An 18,575-nucleotide genomic window follows, 5' to 3' on the forward strand; every position below is an offset into this window, starting at 1 on the left:
CACAGATAAACTTTTTGGCCAACCCAATATTTTTTTCATTCAAATATAGTGAAATTTTAAAGAAGAGTGTTTTAATATATGAAAGTTGTTTTTATAATCTATATATCTACAGATAGATAGATAGATAGATAGATAGATAGATAGATATAGATATAGCTGATTTAAAGTCTGTGAAGGGCTTAGAAGACAGTGTGATTCAGATTTGAAACTAAGGCTGGCTTTCAATCAAGAAGTCCAGATGAGCTGAAACAATGGTCGTTTAACTTTTGGGGATTTCTTGATTGACTGCTTTGAGCTGAAAGTTATTGAAACTCTTCCCAGAAAACATTTCATATGTGGAAAACTTTTCAGTTCCAGGGAGTGATGGTGAATCTGGTCTGGAAATAGATTACTAAAGCTATTTAACAGTTACCAGTTTTGATGAGCTCATCTTTCTGTAAGAAATGTATAGCAGATATTGCTAGTCAGAGGACAAAGAGTCTTCATCAAAGGTGCAGCTTCATTCCTTAAAGTTAGTTTGTAAATTCATAGAAGTATCATAAAGCTAGATTAAAATAGGGAGACATGATCTTAGTACTTTCAGTTCCGTGTGATGTGTATCATAGGCGGATTTTGGCAAATGGTTGTCAGGACTCTCTTTTAGGTTTTAAGTTTTTAATTTGGCCAACTTGCCAAGGCTCAAATTGAGGAGTGACCTACTTTTTCCTGGGTCAGAGCAACCAGGGCATGGGGAAAAATAATTCTTTTTTTCTTTGCAGGAAGTTTTGTAAACGTTCTGAGTTGGTGAAGTCTGTATTCCACATCTGATACGTGGGAAAGCTGTGCTTAGAAATATGGGTATTTTAAAAATAAAATTTTCAACTTGTAAAAATGCATCCTTGAAAACTTAAGATCTCTCTCAGGTGGTTCTCTCAGCTAAATGAGTAATATAATATGTCATTGTTTATGGATACTTGATAAAGTGAAGAGCGGTATCGTGTTTTCTTTGTCTGGCATTTGACAGCTGTTAACTAGTGAAATGAGAGATTAAGAGTTTGTGCGACTGAAAGCATACACTTGATGCCTTCAAACAAAACTGTGTCACCTTCTATATAAAGTATTCAATTAGCCTGTTGGCAAGATGTGTAGGGTATGCTATTGAGAGAGTTACATTTTCTTAGTTTCATATGCTGTTTTCCAAGTCCAATAAGATGTTGATGCTTACAAGATAGAAAATTATCATAGTTATATCTACGCTATATATTGATTGTATTACTGTATAATTCATCAAACAGTATTTTACACAATTGGTAAGTATATATATTTTAAAATGTTGACTAATAAAGAATACTAAGTTATCAACTTTACCTTTCTTATCTCTCTTATATAAAAGATGATTGTCTTTTTTTCACCCAGCTTGTTTCATACTTTGCCTGTTATGTCAGTTTCCCCACCCCCTTGCATTGGGTTGAAAGAGAAAGTGTTTCTCAATTTGAAACTACCCTCTTATTTATTTTTCATTTCCATTTGATCCCTTATCAAGGCACTAGAGGTATTGGTCTTTTAACTATCTGTGGCAGTGTACTATTTTTAGTTAATCCTAGAAGGAATAAGTCAGTATAGCACAGAGGTTAAGAGTGTAGTTCCCTGGAACCTAACCAGTTGGTGAATCTACACTCAGAAAATTACTAAGTGTAAGACTTTGGCAAGTTGCTTGAATTTTCTCTACTCTGTGGTTTCCTGTGTTTTTAATAAAAGAGTGACTTCAATGCTCTGGTACCTAGTAAAAACTGAGTGAATGTTAACTATAAAAATAGCAGTAATAAGAATTATTATTCTTGAATTAATTATTGATAGGTTGCAGACTTAACATCCTAGCGCTTATGTCTGTTTAGTGTATTTGTTTGTAATACAGAACAGGTTGGCTGCACCACTCTCTATCTGGGTCCAAACGTCCAGTAATGTGATAGTTCAATTCCTTTAAAAAATAATGATATCTATTGTATAATATGAGTAAAATTTTCAAGGCCTAATGTCAAACGAATGACAAATTATATTCACTTTGTGTGAGTGACTAGTATATTCAAAGCAATATGGGTAACATACAGATAAAATATAGCTCTTGTACTCAAGTAGTATCAGTTTAATAGAAGAGATTAGAGAAATAGAGACAAAATATAGTGTATTTTCCCAGGTGGATGGAAGTTATGATATCAGAATTTAAGAATTCAGAATGGACGAGTAATACAAGCTGAACAAACCAGAAAACCAGGTTAAACATCTTGGGGAACTGAGGGGAAAGAAATTGGGGTGCATACTGTAACTTGAGGGTTATTGCTTCATACCCAGGAATCTCTAAGTTAGGTTTTAATTTATGTTTATTTCTTCTTCATATTGGTATTACCATCTATGGATGTGTGTGTGCTTAGTCGTGTCTGACTCTTTGTGACCCCATGGACTGTAGCCCACTAGGGGGATTCTCCAGGCAAGAATACTGAAGTGGTTTGTCATGCCCTCCACCAGGGGATCTTCCCAACCCAGTGATCGAACCCAGGTCTCCCACATTGCAGGTGGATACCTTACCATCTGAGCTACTCGGGAAGCCCAAGAATACTGGAGTGTGGAGCCTATCCCTTCTCCAGGGGACCTTCCTGACTCAAAGGTCCCCTTTGAGTCCCCTTTGATTCGAATCAGGGTCTCCTGCATTGCAAGCAAATTCCTGAGCTACCAGGGAAGCCCTCTACAAGTGTAATACTTAAAACTTAATACTTAAAAACTCAGTTTGTAGTACCCAAGTAGAAATGTTTAGCATTTCTGTAAGAGAGGCATAAAGTATGACCAATGTTAGCATAGAGGTGATGTACTGTGGGAAAGAATTAGAAAAAAAAATCTTCATGGAAGAATATTTGAACTGGGATTTCAAAGGATACATGTGATTCCAGGTGAATTTGGGATCTGTAGTAGTTGTTTGCCCCATGGAAGTTCAGGGTGTCAGCATAAATTCAGAATGAAGATTGTACATGGTATACTCTTGAGAGAGGAGGTGTTCATCTGAGCAGGAATGTGGACATATGTTGGGAGATATTTTTGAAGAGGTAAGTTAGTGCCAGATCTGGTGGGCCTTGAATGCCTTTAATTTAAATGAGTGATAGAGAACCACAGAAGACTTTTTTACATGGGGAGTGGTGATGTTTGTGGTGGTAGGCTAATACATATGGATTATCCATCAGTTGCACTCATGTGTTCATTGAGTTCATGCTTTGTCTCTTTCAGGAAGTTCATGATTTATTACAAGACTATGAATTAAAATACTGTTATGTGGACAGAAATAAGCGAACGGGTAAGATTTATGTTCTAAGCACCTGAGTTTATTTTAATTCTGCATGTTGTCATTATAGAGCAACAAAGCTAAGTGTCTTTTTATTCTTAAACTAATCTCTGAATTTCTTAAACATTAAATCATATACACATTACATAATTTATTTTCTGAAGGTAATATAATTATTCTAAATTTTAGGCACATTAATTAATGCAGCTTTAGGGAGTTCATTCTACCACAAGGACACTGGTGCAGCAAGAACCACTTTAGAATCTTCCATCTAGGTTATTAGTGTCTGACCCGGCCTTGCCCACCAACCTTTCTGGACCACTGCTGGGATGTATCAGGCCAAGCAACTAACAGGGTAGGAATCCAACCCCCCTAATCAATAGGCAGGTTGCCTTAAGCCCCCTTGAGCCCACAGCCACCCTGACACCAGGCCCTGTCCACCAGAGCAGCCTGGACCCAGTTCTACATACCACTAGCCCTGGGACCCCTGGGGCCCTGCACCCAGCCACCAGTGGGCAGGACCCCCTTGGGCTCTGGCCCTGGCCACTGGTGGGCTGCCTGTAGCCTCTCAACCAGCCTTACTCACCAGTGGGCAGACACCAGCCCCAAGCCCACCACAGCCCCATAGCCTGCCATGGCAGGACCTAGCCCATCACCAGCAGTCTAGCATCAGCTCTGAGACATCTTGGACCCCTCAACCAGGTTCCCCAGAATCCAGCCCCACCTACCAGGAAGTCAACACAAGCTTTAGGACACCTAGGACTCCAGAGCCAATTGTATTGGGAACCAGCCCCATACGCCAATGGACTAAAACCAGCTCAAGGATACTCAGGGCCCCCTTCAACTGAAGATCCTGGGACATGACTCCATCCACCAGTGAGCCATCACTAGCTCTGGGACCCCCTCGGACCCTGTAGCCAGAGACCCCAGGACACAACTCTGTCTACCAGTTGGCCAGCATAAACCCCAGAACCCAGCTTTACCTACTGGTGGGCCAGCACCAGTCCTGGGAGTCTCTGGATCCCAATCTTGCCCACAAGCAGGCAGGCCTGCATCAGCCTCAGGGCCACCATATCACTGCAGCCTGCTCTGTCATAATTTAACCAACACGCAGCAGGATGGTATCAGCCCAAGGACCCCTCATACCCTGGCTCTGCCCACCACCAGGCCAATATCAGTTCTGGGACACCTTGTACCCCTCAGCATCCAGGATCCAGCACCATCCACCAGTGGGTTGACACCAGATTTGGAACTCCCAGGGCACTGCAGCTGAAAAACCTGGTAGGGGGAGGGGGCGGTGCCTAGCTTTGTCTGCCAATTAGCTGGCACCAGCCCTGGGACACCCTGGGTCCCAGCTCCACCCATCAGCAGGCCAACACCAGCTCTTGGGCTACTTAGCCAGTTGCCCCAGAATCCAGGCAGTGGAACAGCACCAGCTTTGGGACACCCCAGAACTTACAGCCAACCATGTCAGGAAGCAGCCCCTCCACCAGCAGTCCAAAACTAAATCAGAAACCCTGGTCCTGCAACCACCCCTTTCCCAGAACTCATCTTTGCCCATGAGAGAGCCAGCACTGGCTCCTCAGCTTGTGACATGGTCCCACCAACCAACATCAGCAGCTTCTTCACAGTGCGAGGCCTGGCAACCTGCTGGACCAGGTAGCCACACCTACCAGACTTCCTGCAGCGGTCAGCCTGCCACAACAGAAGGACGCATGCAGCTCACATAGGGGGGACCCCTAGGGCGTATAGCTCTGGCGGCCAGACAGGGGTGCACTGTTGGTACACATAGGACATCTCCTACAAAAGGCCACTCCTTCCAAGTCAGGGTGTAACCAACCTACCAGATATGTAGAGAAAGAAACAGTGAATTAGACAAAACAAGGTGCCAAAAGAGCATGTTCCAAAAGAACAAGCAAGAATAAATCTCCAGAAGAGCTATGTGAAGTGGAGATAGGCAGTCTACTTGAGAAATAGTCAAGGTAGTGATTATAAAGATGATCAGAGAACTTGGGAGAAGATAGGTTATACAGAGTAAGAAGTTAGATGTTTTTAACAAAGGATCAGAAAATTTAAAAAAGAACCAAACAGAGATAAAGAATGCAGTAACTGAAATAAAGAATAGCAGGATGGTGGATTCCTTCTACTACACCAGAAGGGATCAAAAGTAGATTAAATGATAAGAGGAATGAATCAGTGAGCTGGAAGACAGGAATAGAAATTACTGATGCTTAAGCAGAGACATTACTTTGCCAACAAAGGTCCATCTAGTCAAGGCTATGGTTTTTCCAGTGGTCATGTATGGATGTGAGAGTTGGACTGTGAAGAAAGCTGAGCACCGAAGAATTGACGCTTTTGACCTGTGGTGTTGGAGAAGACTCTTGAGAGTCCCTTGGATTGCAGGGAGATCCAACCAGTCCATTCTGAGGGAGATCAGCCCTGGGATTTCTTTGGAGGGAATGATGCTGAAGCTGAAACTCCAGTACTTTGGCCACCTGATGCAAAGAGTTGACTCGTTGGAAAAGACTCTGATGCTGGGAGGGATTGTGGGCAGGGGAGAAGGAGATGACAGAGGATGAGATGGCTGGATGGCATCACTGACTCGATGGACGTGAGCCTGAGTGAACTCCAGGAGTTGGTGATGGACAGGGAGGCCTGGCGTGCTGCGATTCATGGGGTCACAAAGAGTTGGACACAACTGAGCAACTGAACTGAACAGAAAAAAGAATAAAAAGAAATGAGATGGTTTAAAAGACCTCAGAGACAACATCAGGCACACTAACATTATAGAGATCCCAGAAGGAGAAGAGAGAGAGGCAGAGAACATATTTGAAGACAAGTAAGTGAAAAGCTTCCCTAACCTGAGAAAGAAAACAAACATTCAGATATAGGAAGCACAGAGAGTCTCAAACAGGATCCGCCCAAAGAGGACCACAGCAAGACACTGTGTAATTAAAATGGCAAAAAATAAAGACAGTATAAAAAGCAGCAAGGGAAAAATAGTAAGTTATATACAAGGAAACTCCTATAAGGCAATCAGCTGACTTTTCTGCAGAAACTATGCAGGCAAGAAGGGAGTGGCACAATATATTTAAAGTGATGAAAGGGAAGAACCTACAACCAAGAATACTATACCAAGAAAGGCTTTCATTCAGATTTGATGGAGAGATTGAAAGTTTTACGGGCTTCCCTTGTGGCTCAGCTGGTAAAGAATCTACCTACAATGCGGGAAACCTGGTTCGATCCCTGGGCTTGGAAAGGCTATCCACTCTAGTATTTTGGCCTGGAGAATTCCATGGACTATGCAGTATACTGTATAGTCCATGAGGCCACAGAGAGTTGCACATGACTGAGAAACTTTTGCTTTGAAAGTTTTACACACAAGTAGAATCCAAAGCACCAGTTTGGATGGGTTCACAGATATTTTCTATTAAATGTTTGGAGAAGAGTTAACATGTATCCTTCTCAAACTACTCAAAAAAAGTGACAGAGGAATGAATGCTTCAGAACTCATTCTACAAGGCCAGCATCACCCTGATAACAAAAACAAAGATACCACAAAAACTGAAAAGTACAAGACAGTATGACTGATGAACGTGAATGTAAAAATCCTCAACAAAATATCAGCAAACTGAAATCAGCAATGCATTGAAAAGATCATATAACATGAGCAAGCAGGGCTTATTTTGGGGAAGCAAGCATAGTTCAAAATCTGCAAATTATTATGGTAAATCATATTAACAAATTGAAGAATAAAAATCATGACCATCTAAATATGCAGAAAAAGCTCTTAACAAAATTCAGCATCCATTTACGGTTAAAACTCTCAACAAAGTGGGTATAGAGGGAACAAGCCTCAAAATAATAAAGGCCCTCTGATAAGCCATGGCTAACATCATATTTAGTGGTGAAAAGCTGAAAGCATTTCTTCTAAGATCAAGACCAAGGCAAGGATGCCCACTATTGCCACTTTTATCCAACATGGTATTGGAAGTCCTAGCCACAGCAGTCAGACAATAAAAAGAAGAAAAACCCAAATTAGAAAGGGAGAAGTAAAACAGATGACACCTGTTATCCATAGAGATTTCTAAAGATGCCACCAAAAACTCATCAATGAATTTGATAGTCTCTTCAAGAAATGCTCAGAAAACTGGACAGCTCTTGTAAAAAAATGAAATTAGAACATTTTCTCATACCACATAAAGAATTAAAATGGATTAAAAATCTAAATGTAAGACTGGAAACCATAAGATCCTAGAAGACAACGTAGGCAGAACATTCTTTGATATAAATCCTATAGCAGTAGTATTATTTTTTTTTTTGGCTATCCCTCCTAAAGCAAAGGAAGCAAAAGGAAAAATAAACAAATGGGACCTAATTAAACTTAAAAGCTTTTGCATAGAGGAGGGAACCATTGATAAAACGAAAAGACAACCTACCGAATGGGAGAAATATTTGCAAATGGTATGACTGATAGGTGGTTAATATTCAAAATATATGAACAGCTCATATAACTCAATATCAAAAAAACTAAACAATCCAATTAAAATGGGCGGAAGACCTGAATAGACATTTTCCAAGGGAGACATACAGGTCGCCAAGAGACAAGTGAAAAGATGCTTAGCATTGCTAATCTTCAGAGAACTACAAATCAAAACCACAATGAAATATCACCTTGTACTTGTCAATATGACTATTATTTTAAAAAAAACAAAAACAAAAAAACATCAGAAATATGATGAAAAGGTACTCTCATACAATGTTGGGGATTTGGATTTACACCAATGTAAATTGGTGCAACCTCTGGAAAACAGTGTGGAGGTTCCTCATAAAACTAAAAATTGAGCTACCATATAGTTAGCAACTCCACTCCTGGCTAAATAAAGTGAAAACACTATTTCAAAAAGATACATACACCCCAATGTTCATATCAGTGCTATTTACAGTAGCCAAGTATGAGGTAACCTAAGCATCCATCAACAGATGAATAGATAAAGAAGAGGTGGTACACACACACACACACACACACACACACACACACACACCCACACCCAGTTCAGTTCAGTCGCACACACACACACACACACACACCCAGTTCAGTTCAGTCGCGCACACGCGCGCGCGCACACACGCACACACACACACACACACACACACACACCCAATTCAGTTCAGTTCAGTCGCTCACTCTTGTCTGACTTTTTGCAACCCCAGGAATCGCAGCACTCCAGGCCTCCCTGTCCATCACCATCTCCTGGAGTTCCCTCAGACTCACGTGCATCAAGTCAGTGATGCCATCCAGCCATCTCATCCTCTGTTGTCCCCTTCTCCTGCCCACAATCTCTCCCAGCATCAGAGTCTTTTCCAGTGAGGCAACTCTTCACATGAGGTGGCCAAAGTACTGGAGTTTCAGCCTCAGCATCATTCCTTCCAAAGAACACCCAGGGCCGATCTCCTTTAGAATGGACTGGTTGGATCTCCTTGTAGTCCAAGGGACTCTCAAGAGTCTTCTCCAACACCACAGTTCAAACGCATCAATTCTTCGGTGCTCAGCTTTCTTCACAGTCCAACTCTCACATCCATACACGACCACTGGAAAAACCATAGCCTTGACTAGACTGACCTTAATCGGCAAAGTAATGTCTCTGCTTTTGAATATGCTATCTAGATTGGTCATAACTTCCTTCCAAGGAGTAAGCGTCTTTTAATTTCATGGCTGCAACCACCATCTGCTGTGATTTTGGAGCCCCCCTCCCCCCACCCCCGCCAAATATATATATATACACACACACAATGCAATACTATTCAGCCATAAAAAAAGAACGAAATTTTGCCTTTTGCAGCCACATGGCTAGACCTGCAGGGTCTTGTGCTTAGTGAAATAAGTCAGACAGAGAAAGATGAATACTGTATGTTATTGCTTATATGTGGAATCTAAAGATAAATGAATATGACAAAGCAGAAACAGACTCACAGATATTGAGAACTAACTAGTGGTTACCAGTGTGGAGAGGAAACAGGGAAGGGCAAGATAAGGGTAGAAGATTAAGAGGTACAAACTATTACACATAAAGTAAGCTATAAAGATACATAATACAGCACAGGGAAGTAGCCAATATTTTATAATAATTTAAATGGAATATAATCTGTGAACATTTGAATCACTGACATATACATAAAATGATATATTGTAAATCAACTATACCTCAATAAAATGTTAGGCAAAAAATGGAATTTTCATAGGTTTTTAAAATATATATATAATATTGCCAGAGCTTTATGAAGCTTTATAATGAATGTCCTAATGTTATAACATTTTAATGAGTGTTTTGAATTTGCTTAGTATTGTTCATTTTTAATAATATATTATTGGACTTAGTGAATAGATTATGTAATTTGACCTTTAGTTATACAAATTGGGAAAATTGTTTAATTTTTCTGCATGTTTTATATCTGACATTAAAAGCCTAAACTAGATTATTTTCTCTGTGTACATATGCTATGTAAATATTTAAAAACATCTCTTTGAGATGACAAAAAAGTAAAGAAATGTCTGAAGGATGATATAACTATCATATGTATGTGTGTGGGGGGGGGATGTTTAGTCGCTAAGTCGTAATACTGACTCCCAAAGTAGCAGGTTTGTTTTTTTTTTTTTTTTCTGGCTGCACTGGGTCTTCACTGCAGTATAGGCTTTCTCTAGTTACAGCACATGGGGTCTTCTCTAGTTACAGTGCATGGGTTGCCCCAGTGCTTAGTTGCCCCAAAGCATGTGGGATCTTAATTCCTCAAGCAGGGATTGAACCTGTGTCCCCTGCATTGGGTCTACCCCAGTGCGATGCAGGAGTCCCTGCTTTCAATGCAGGAGATGCAGGAGACTGTTTGCAACCCCATGGACTGTAGCCCACCAGGCTCCTCTGTCCATGGGATTCTCCAGGCAAGAATACTGGAGTGGGTTGCTGTGCTCTGCCCCAGGGGATCTTCCTGACCCAGGGTTTGACCCTGTGGCTCCCGCATTGCAGATGGATTCTTTACCTTTGAGCCATGGGGGAACCCTATTGTGTTAGATACTTGAAACTGATTTTATGTGTTGATTATACTTCAATTTAAAAAGACTTTGAAGTATTTTTGTCATTAAAATAGTATATAGATGCTAGAGCCCTAATGTAGTACTATTAAGTGAATACCTCTGATAGTATGATAAGAAATTCTGCACTTGTTTTTTGTGACTTAGAAACATAGAAAAGAACACTACAGTTAAAAATGAAATCAAGTTTTTACCTCTCTCTGACTCCATTCCCTCCATCCCTCCTTGCCAAAGGGCAAGCGCTAAAGAATTTGGTACACACTTTCCATCTGTGCCATTCCATCGTGGTAGTTATTAGAGCTGTTCACAGATTCTTTTTGTTCCTGTCATAGGGTAAATAGTGCTTCCCTGTCTCTCTTTGAAGTTACCAGTGGACATGTGATTTGGCTTTCGATGAATGAAGTGCAGTGAAAGTGACACGTATCCCCTCCAGGTAGAAGATTTCAGAGCTAGCATGTGATTGACTGCTCACCCCACAACTTGCTAAAGTGATTGAGGAAGGTTGTATGTCCTCTTTAAACACAGTCCCAGAGTGGCTATGAGCAAAGCCTCTTTCCTTCCTTTCAGCATGGGATATGCATGATGAACAAGGAGGAGAAACCCTTTTGTTTTGTTAAGTCTTTGAAATTGTGAAGTGGTTTCTTATCAAAGCATCCCAACTAATGCCTGAAATTCTACTATATGTAAAGTTAACAGTGTTGTACTTGGTGTTTTTTCAACAACATAAATGGTATTCTATATTTTTCATTTAGCAACTAAATGACCAGATGTGGCATTGTACATATAGCTTTAGTTCATTGATTTAAACTACTACATATTATTCTGTCCTGTGAATTTATCACCACTGATAAATCTGTTCATTACTGATAGGCATTTAGGAAGCTTCAACTTTTCCAGCATTTCAAAAAATACTGCAATGAGTATGCCTTTACTTTCTTCTGATAGACATTGCAGTGGTTTCTCCACAAGTGAGTTACTGGGTTTGTAAGTTATGTTCAACTTCAATGTTAAAAATATTGACAAAGGCTTTACAGCTCACTTTTAGCCAGGAATGGTGCTATTCCTACCAGCTAGGATGATAGACATCATGATTCATGGTTGATCAGAAAGAATATTCAAAAATGTTTTGTTTCAAGTGGAGAAAATTAACTCTAGACTAACAATGCTAAAAATTTTAAAGTGAGACCTGTAAGGATCAAGCTCATTCCTGATAACTTAACCACGACCCAGAAAAAAAACCTCAAGAATATTTGTTTGAATATAAAAACATCCAGTACCCAACAAGGCAGAAATTTAGTGTCTGATCTCCAATTAAAAATGACCAGGTACGGCAAAGAAGCAGAAAAGTACAGCCCATAATGAGAAATCAATAAAAACTGACCTGGAATTAAACAGGTTATAACTGTGTTTCATATGTACAAGAATTTATAGTAAAAGTTGAACATATTAAATAGAGGATGGAAGATGTTAAACATACTTAATCCACACTTTTAGAAATGAAAACTACAGTTTCTGGGAGGAAAAACAGGATGGGTAGATGGGATTAGAGTAGACACTGCAGAGGATCAGATCAGTGAATGTGAATACTTGGAAACGGCCGGAATGAAACAGGAGAAAAGACTGTGAAACATGAACAGAGTTATCCATGAACTATGGGCCAACTTCAAAGCCTAATATGGGAGTAATGGAGTCTCTGTATGAGAGAGAAAGTAACACAGAAAAGACGTTTAAAGAATTACTAGCTGAAAATTTTCCATATTTGTCCTGAACCCAGAGATCCTCAAAGCTTAACCAACCTTAAGCATAAAACATGAAAAACCTACAATAAGGTACATTTGTAATCAACTTACTTGTAATTAGTGATAAAGAGAAAATCTTAAAAACAGCTCTCCCCACCAGGGACATGGTATGTTTAGATGGAAAAAGATAAATATGACTGCATATTTATTGGAAACAATACAAATGAGAAGACCATGGGGCAACATCTTTTCTTTCTTTGCTGAAAGAAAAAAGATCCAAAAAAAAGATCACTTAATAAAATTATTAAGACATTTATGAAAGATACTGAAGAAGTCACAAATAAACAAAGTATTCCATGGTCATGAACTGGAAGAATTAACATTGTCCACACTACTGAATCTTAAAGGAAATCAACCCTGAATATTTATTGGAAGGATTGATGGATGAAGCTGAAGCTCGTTACTTTGGCCACCTGATGTGAAAAACCAGCTCATTGGAAAAGACCCTGATGCTGGGAAAGATTGAGGGCCGGGGTAAAAGGGGGTGACAGGATGAGATGGTTGGATAGCATCACTGACTCAATGGACATGAGTTTGAGCAAACTCTGAGAGATGATGAAAGCCAGGGAATCTGGCATGCTGCAGTCCGTGGGGTCGCAAAGAGTCAGACATGACTGAATGACTAGCATAGCACCACCACCACCCTACTTAATGGGAGAAAATATTTGCAAATTATATCTGATAAGGAGCTAATTATCCATAATACATAAAGAACTCATACAACTCAATAGCAAAAGAATAATCTAATTAAAAACCTGGCAGAGGATATCTAAAGAGACATTTTTCCAAATTAGGCATACAGGTGGGCTACAGATTCATGGAGAGGTGTTCAATATCACTAATCATCAGGGAAATGCAAGTCAAAACCACAGTGATATATCACCTCACACCTGTTAGAATATACCTGTTATCAAAAAAGCAAGAAAAAGTGTGGGAGAGAAGGAATAAAGGGAACCCTTGTACATTGTTGGTGGGAATGGAAATTGATGCAGTCACTATGGGAAACAGAATGGAGGTCTTTCAAAAAATTAAAAATGGAACTACCATATTGTCCAGCAATTCCACTCTGGGATACTAATTTGAAGGAATTAAAAACATTATTTCAAAAAGATATAGGAACCCCCATGCTCATTGCAGTGTTATTTACTATAGGCAAGACATGAAAACTCCCTAAGTGGTTACTGATACATGGATAAGGAAGATGTCATATATGCGTAGACAATGGAATATCATTCAGCCTTAAAAAAGAATGGAATCTAACCATTTGTGATAACATGGATGGGTCTTGAGAGCATTATGCTAAGTGCAATCAGTCAGAGAAATACCAATACTGTGTGACCTCACTTATAGGTGAAATCTAGAACAAACCCAAAAAACCCTGAGCTCATAGATACAGCCAGAGGCTAGGGATGGGGTGAAATGGGTTAGGAGAGTCATAAGGTACAAAGTTCCATATAAAATAAGTCATGGGGATATAATGTATAGCATGATTACTACAAATAACAGTACTGTAGTGTATATTTGAAAATTGTTAAGGAAGTAGATCTTAAAAATTCTCATCCCTTGCCCCTGAATTTTTGTAATTATGTGTGGTGACAGATGTTAACTAGACTTATTTCACAATATGTACAAATATTGAATTATTAAACACCTGAAACTAATATGATGTTATTTTGTCATTTATACATCAAAAATATCCCACGGAATTATTTACCCACCAAAAATATATTTTAAAAGTAAGGATGAATGAAGATATTTTTTAATCATATAAAAGCTGAAAGAATTAATTACCATCCGACGTGCTTTATAAGAAGTATTTAAAGAAGTCCGTTAAGCAGGGAGAAAATGGTGCTAGATGGAAATCTGGATCTACACACAAAAATGAAGACTATCAGATGTTTTCTGTGTGTGTATAAAAACTGTTTTGTTAGTATTCAGTTCTCTTTAAAAGATAATGGTTTAAAGCAAAAATAATAACACTATTGTGGAGGTTATAACACCTGTAGAAATAAAATGCATGACAACAATACAAAGATTGAGAGGGGAGGAATGGAAGTATGCTTTGTAAAGTTTTTGGACTATATGCGGAAAGATCAATATCATTTGATGGTAACTGTTAAGTTACAGGTGTATACTACAAAGCCTGAATCACCCACTAGAATAAGGGAAGAAGCTCAGTAATTATATTAAATGACATTGCCTTGAATTTCATTACCTATGGTGGTGTTTGAGGAAACAGATAATAATAGTTTAATAAAAGTGGCTGCAGTTATAAACCTTAAAATCTGAGCTTTCTGTTATAGATAAGAAGAAATAATTGTTTTAGAATAGGATACATCAGATGTTTAAGCTGGTTCTAGAAAAGGCAGAGGAACCGAAGATCAAATTGCCAACATCCGCTGGATCACTGAAAAAGCAAGAGAATTCCAGAAAAAATATCTATTTCTGCTTTATTGACTATGCCAAAGCCTTTGACTGTATGGATCACAATAAACTGTGGAAAATTCTGAAAGAGATGGGAATACCGGACTACCTGATCTGCCTCTTGAGAAATCTGTATGCAGGTCAGGAAGCAACAGTTAGAACAGGACATGGAACAACAGACTGGTTCCATATAGGAAAAGGAGTACGCCAAGGCTGTGTATTGTCACCCTGTTTATTTAACTTATATGCAGAGTACATCATGAGAAATCCTGGGCTGGATGAAGCACAAGCTGGAATCAAGATTGCCGGGAGAAATATCAATAACCTCAGATATGCAGATGATATCACCCTTATGGCAGAAAGTAAAAAACTAAAGAACCTCTTGATGAAACTGGAGAGAGAAAAAGTTGGCTTAAAGCTCGACATTCAGAAAACTAAGATCATGGAGATCTGGTCCCATCAGTTCATGGGAAATAGATGGGGAAACAGTGGCTGACTTTATTTTGGGGGCTCCAAAATCACTGCAGATGGTGATTGCAGCCATGAAATTAAAAGATACTTACTCCTTGGAAGAAAAGTTATGACCAACCTAGACAGCATATTAAAAAGCAGAGACATTACTTTGTTAACAAAGGTCCATCTAGTCGAGGCTATGGTTTTTCCAGTAGTCATGTATGGATGTGAGAGTTGGATTGTGAAGAAAGCTGAGTGCTGAAGAATTGACTTTTGAACTGTGGTGCTGGAGAAGACTCTTGAGAGTCCCTTGGACTGCAAGGAGATCCAACCAGTCCATCCTAAAGGAGATCAGTCCTGGGTGTTCATTGGAAGGACTGATGTCGAAGCTGAAACTCCAGTACTTTGGCCACCTCATGCGAAGAGCTGACTCATTGGAAAAGACCCTGATGCTGGGAAAGATTACGGGCGGGAGGAGAAGGGGACGACAGAGGATGAGATGGTTGGATGGCATCACCGACTCAATGGACATGAGTTTGGGTAAACTCTGGGAGTTGGTGATGGACAGGGAGGCCTGGAGTGCTGCAGTTCATGGGATCGCAAAGAGTTGGACACGACTGAGCAACTGAACTGAATGAGAGAAAGAAGTTTTTGCAGCTTGCCATCAAATTTGTGCAAATAATAAATTTAACTAGTAGAGCAGCCATGGCAAAGGATAAATAAAATTGTGACTTGTGAAAGGATTGGGACCAAGGTTGAATCTTAAAATTTTGGTAGGAAAATGGAAACAGAACTAATTTCCAAATGCCTTATAGTGTTTTCTCTGTAGGGTGACATCTTCCACTTCCACAGGGTCGATGTGAAAAAAGTTGGACTTTTTTTTTTAGAGACTTTGTGGCCTTGAAAAGAAATGTAAGAAACTATAGAAGAGAATCAATGACCTCTTTTCCCTACTGCCTGGAGTTTTAAATTTGCTTTATTATGTTATATAAATTCTACCACATTCTATATAAATTCTTATTTGGGTTGAGCAAATGCAGATACCTAAGAAAAGGAAAATGAGAAGTTGTCAGTTTTAAAATGTACTAGTTAATCTATGCATGTATACATTCATCCATTCAGCTGACACACAGGCTCCACTGTGTGTCTGACAGTATGATAGCTGATGGAGATATATTCTAGGGATCTCACAGTTGATAGGATAACAAACATCTAAACAAAGATTATAATACATTGTGATGTGTGCAATAATCCAGCCAATGTCAAAATACAGAGGGGTAGTAAAACAAGGATTAACTAACTGGAAGAGAGTATCAGAGAATGCTTCCTGGAGATCATGATACATTAACCCCTGGGCTGACTTTGAAAGGCAACTAAAAGATTTGAGTGGCTGAAGATATGGGAGAGATCTTGTAGGCAAGGGAATGACATGTACAGATGCTTGAACAAGGTGATACCTAGGGAACTACAAACAACTCAGTGTCATGGAGAATAAAGAAGTGTGGTAGGGAAGGGAAGTTTGACAGTTAATGAGGCTGGCGTCAGATCAAAAGGGCCTGGTAGGGCACGATAACTATCCTGTGTCTTGGCTTCCTTTTTGATACTAAATTGTTGCATTTTAGGCAGTAGACAGACACAATTAAACTTTCATTTTTGAGAGTTTGCTTTATTGTCATTGAAGGAAAAAAAAGCTAGAAGAATGAAGGAAAGAGGATGGATCTAAGACCTATTTGGAGGGTAAAATTTGAGGATTTCTTTAAGTGAGAGGTAAAGCAGATAGGGTCTCAGGTAATTCCCAGGTTTCCCATTTGTGAGTGTGATGCTAGCAGCTAAGACAGAGAATGAGGGAAGCTGAGCCATGTTGAGATTTTAGAGGAATGGAGAGGATGATGATCATGAGTTACGTTTGATCATGTGTGAATCAGCATGTGAATATATATGGAACTAAGGACTAGAAATGTAGTTTTGAGAGTTGACAAGAGAATAAGAGGTTTTCTCTGAGCCCCCAGACTAGCCATTTTACTCTATTTAATTGCTTTCATAGCCCCCCATACTTCTTGGTAATATCATACTTTTAACTCTCTGTCTATTCTGTCATCCTCTATTGGATTCTGGGGTCCTTATTGAAAAGGATCTTACTTGTTTTGTTGACCCCCTCCTTTCCAGTGCCTAACACAGAGCCTGGCACATGAGAAATGAACACATGGGCATGGATGTGAGTGCTCAGGGAAGGGGGCATAGACAGGGATTTATGGCTCAGGGTTGCTGGGTACAGTCACCGGCTGTCACTGTGTGTGCTTCTGCCAGGAAGGAACCTTAAGGATTACTACCTTACAGGTGTGAGTGGAGAAAAATATATCAAAGGAAATGGAAGGAGGAGTGCTTAGGCAAGTATGAAAAAAATCAAGAAGGACTTTATTAAGGAAGTTAAGGAAGGGCATGGTTAACAGTTTCAGATACTCAAAGAATTCAAATCAAATATGAACAGATGAACTTATGAGCTAGATATGAACATAATCAGTGTGTACAAATGATTGTTGACTTGTCTGCTGGTTTTAGCGAAATACCGTTAAATGCTATTCTATGTCAGCATAAGGAAAGAAAGGCATGGCATCAAAATAACTCAAGTGGGCTTATTGGAAACCAAGAGACAATCTCTCAGTAAGTGCAGCAAAACCATTTTCCCCCTAGTGCTGGAAGAGTTAGCTATTCCTCTGTAAGTAGTTTCCTTGTATGTGGATATCATGTTAAATACAAAATGTAATTCTTTCAATATCAGCATCACACTCACTGTGGAGAGATGCTCACAGCCTGAGAGGCACATGGGCACTAAGGCCGGCTAAGGGAAGGCAGGCTGAGTGAGACTGCGGGCAGGGCTGACCCGCTAAGGGAAGGCAGGCCGAGTGAGACGGCGGGCAGGGCTGACCGTGCTGTTTAAATTCTTTCTCTCTGGCTCTGTGCATGTTTGCCATGTTGTTAGCTTTGCATTTGGGTAAGTTAGGTACTCCTGCGGGGCACCTTCACTGTGTGTTCCAAAGAGGGGAGAAGAGGGAGAGGGAGGAAGGTTGAGAGCACGGTGTGTTTCTAATTTGTGGTTTGTGCTGGGTTGTTTCTCTTATCTGGGGTTTTAAATTTTTCTTATAATATTGCTCAAAATCTTATCAGATACACATGTGTGTATGATATTTCATTGATTTAGGATTTTATATTTGTATCATGTTTTAGATTTTACAAATTATCATGTCTATTTGTTGCTTAATGCTGGAACAACTCCATTACGTAGACAGGACATTTCCCCCCCTTTGGTTTGTTCTAGATTCAAACAAGATTTGAAGGTAAGCTACTTGTCTAGTATCGTAATCCTGTGGTCTTTTCATACCATATTGTTCATCCCAACAGTATACAAATTGTGTGTGTATGTATTGTTTCAGTGTAATTAATTTTATTTTAAGGAAACATGTACGTGAGATGGAGAAAGATTTGGCTTCCTCTGGGCATGTTGGTG

At 39.6% G+C, this 18,575-nt stretch overlaps 1 protein-coding gene across 3 annotated transcripts in view; it reads left to right on the top strand.

The window, feature by feature from the left end:
- Window positions 1-18,575, top strand: part of RAVER2 (ribonucleoprotein, PTB binding 2) — a 146,209-nt gene that overhangs the window by 31,499 nt on the left and 96,135 nt on the right. For all 3 annotated transcript variants that reach the window (XM_012167788.4, XM_042249271.1, XM_060410635.1), the window contains one exon: window positions 3,253-3,319. In XM_012167788.4, coding sequence (XP_012023178.3) covers window positions 3,253-3,319 — 67 coding nt within the window. The remainder of the gene's footprint in view (window positions 1-3,252; window positions 3,320-18,575) is intronic.

The sequence above is a fragment of the Ovis aries genome, chromosome 1 (genome assembly GCF_016772045.2).
Source record: "Ovis aries strain OAR_USU_Benz2616 breed Rambouillet chromosome 1, ARS-UI_Ramb_v3.0, whole genome shotgun sequence".
NCBI lineage: Eukaryota > Metazoa > Chordata > Mammalia > Artiodactyla > Bovidae > Ovis > Ovis aries.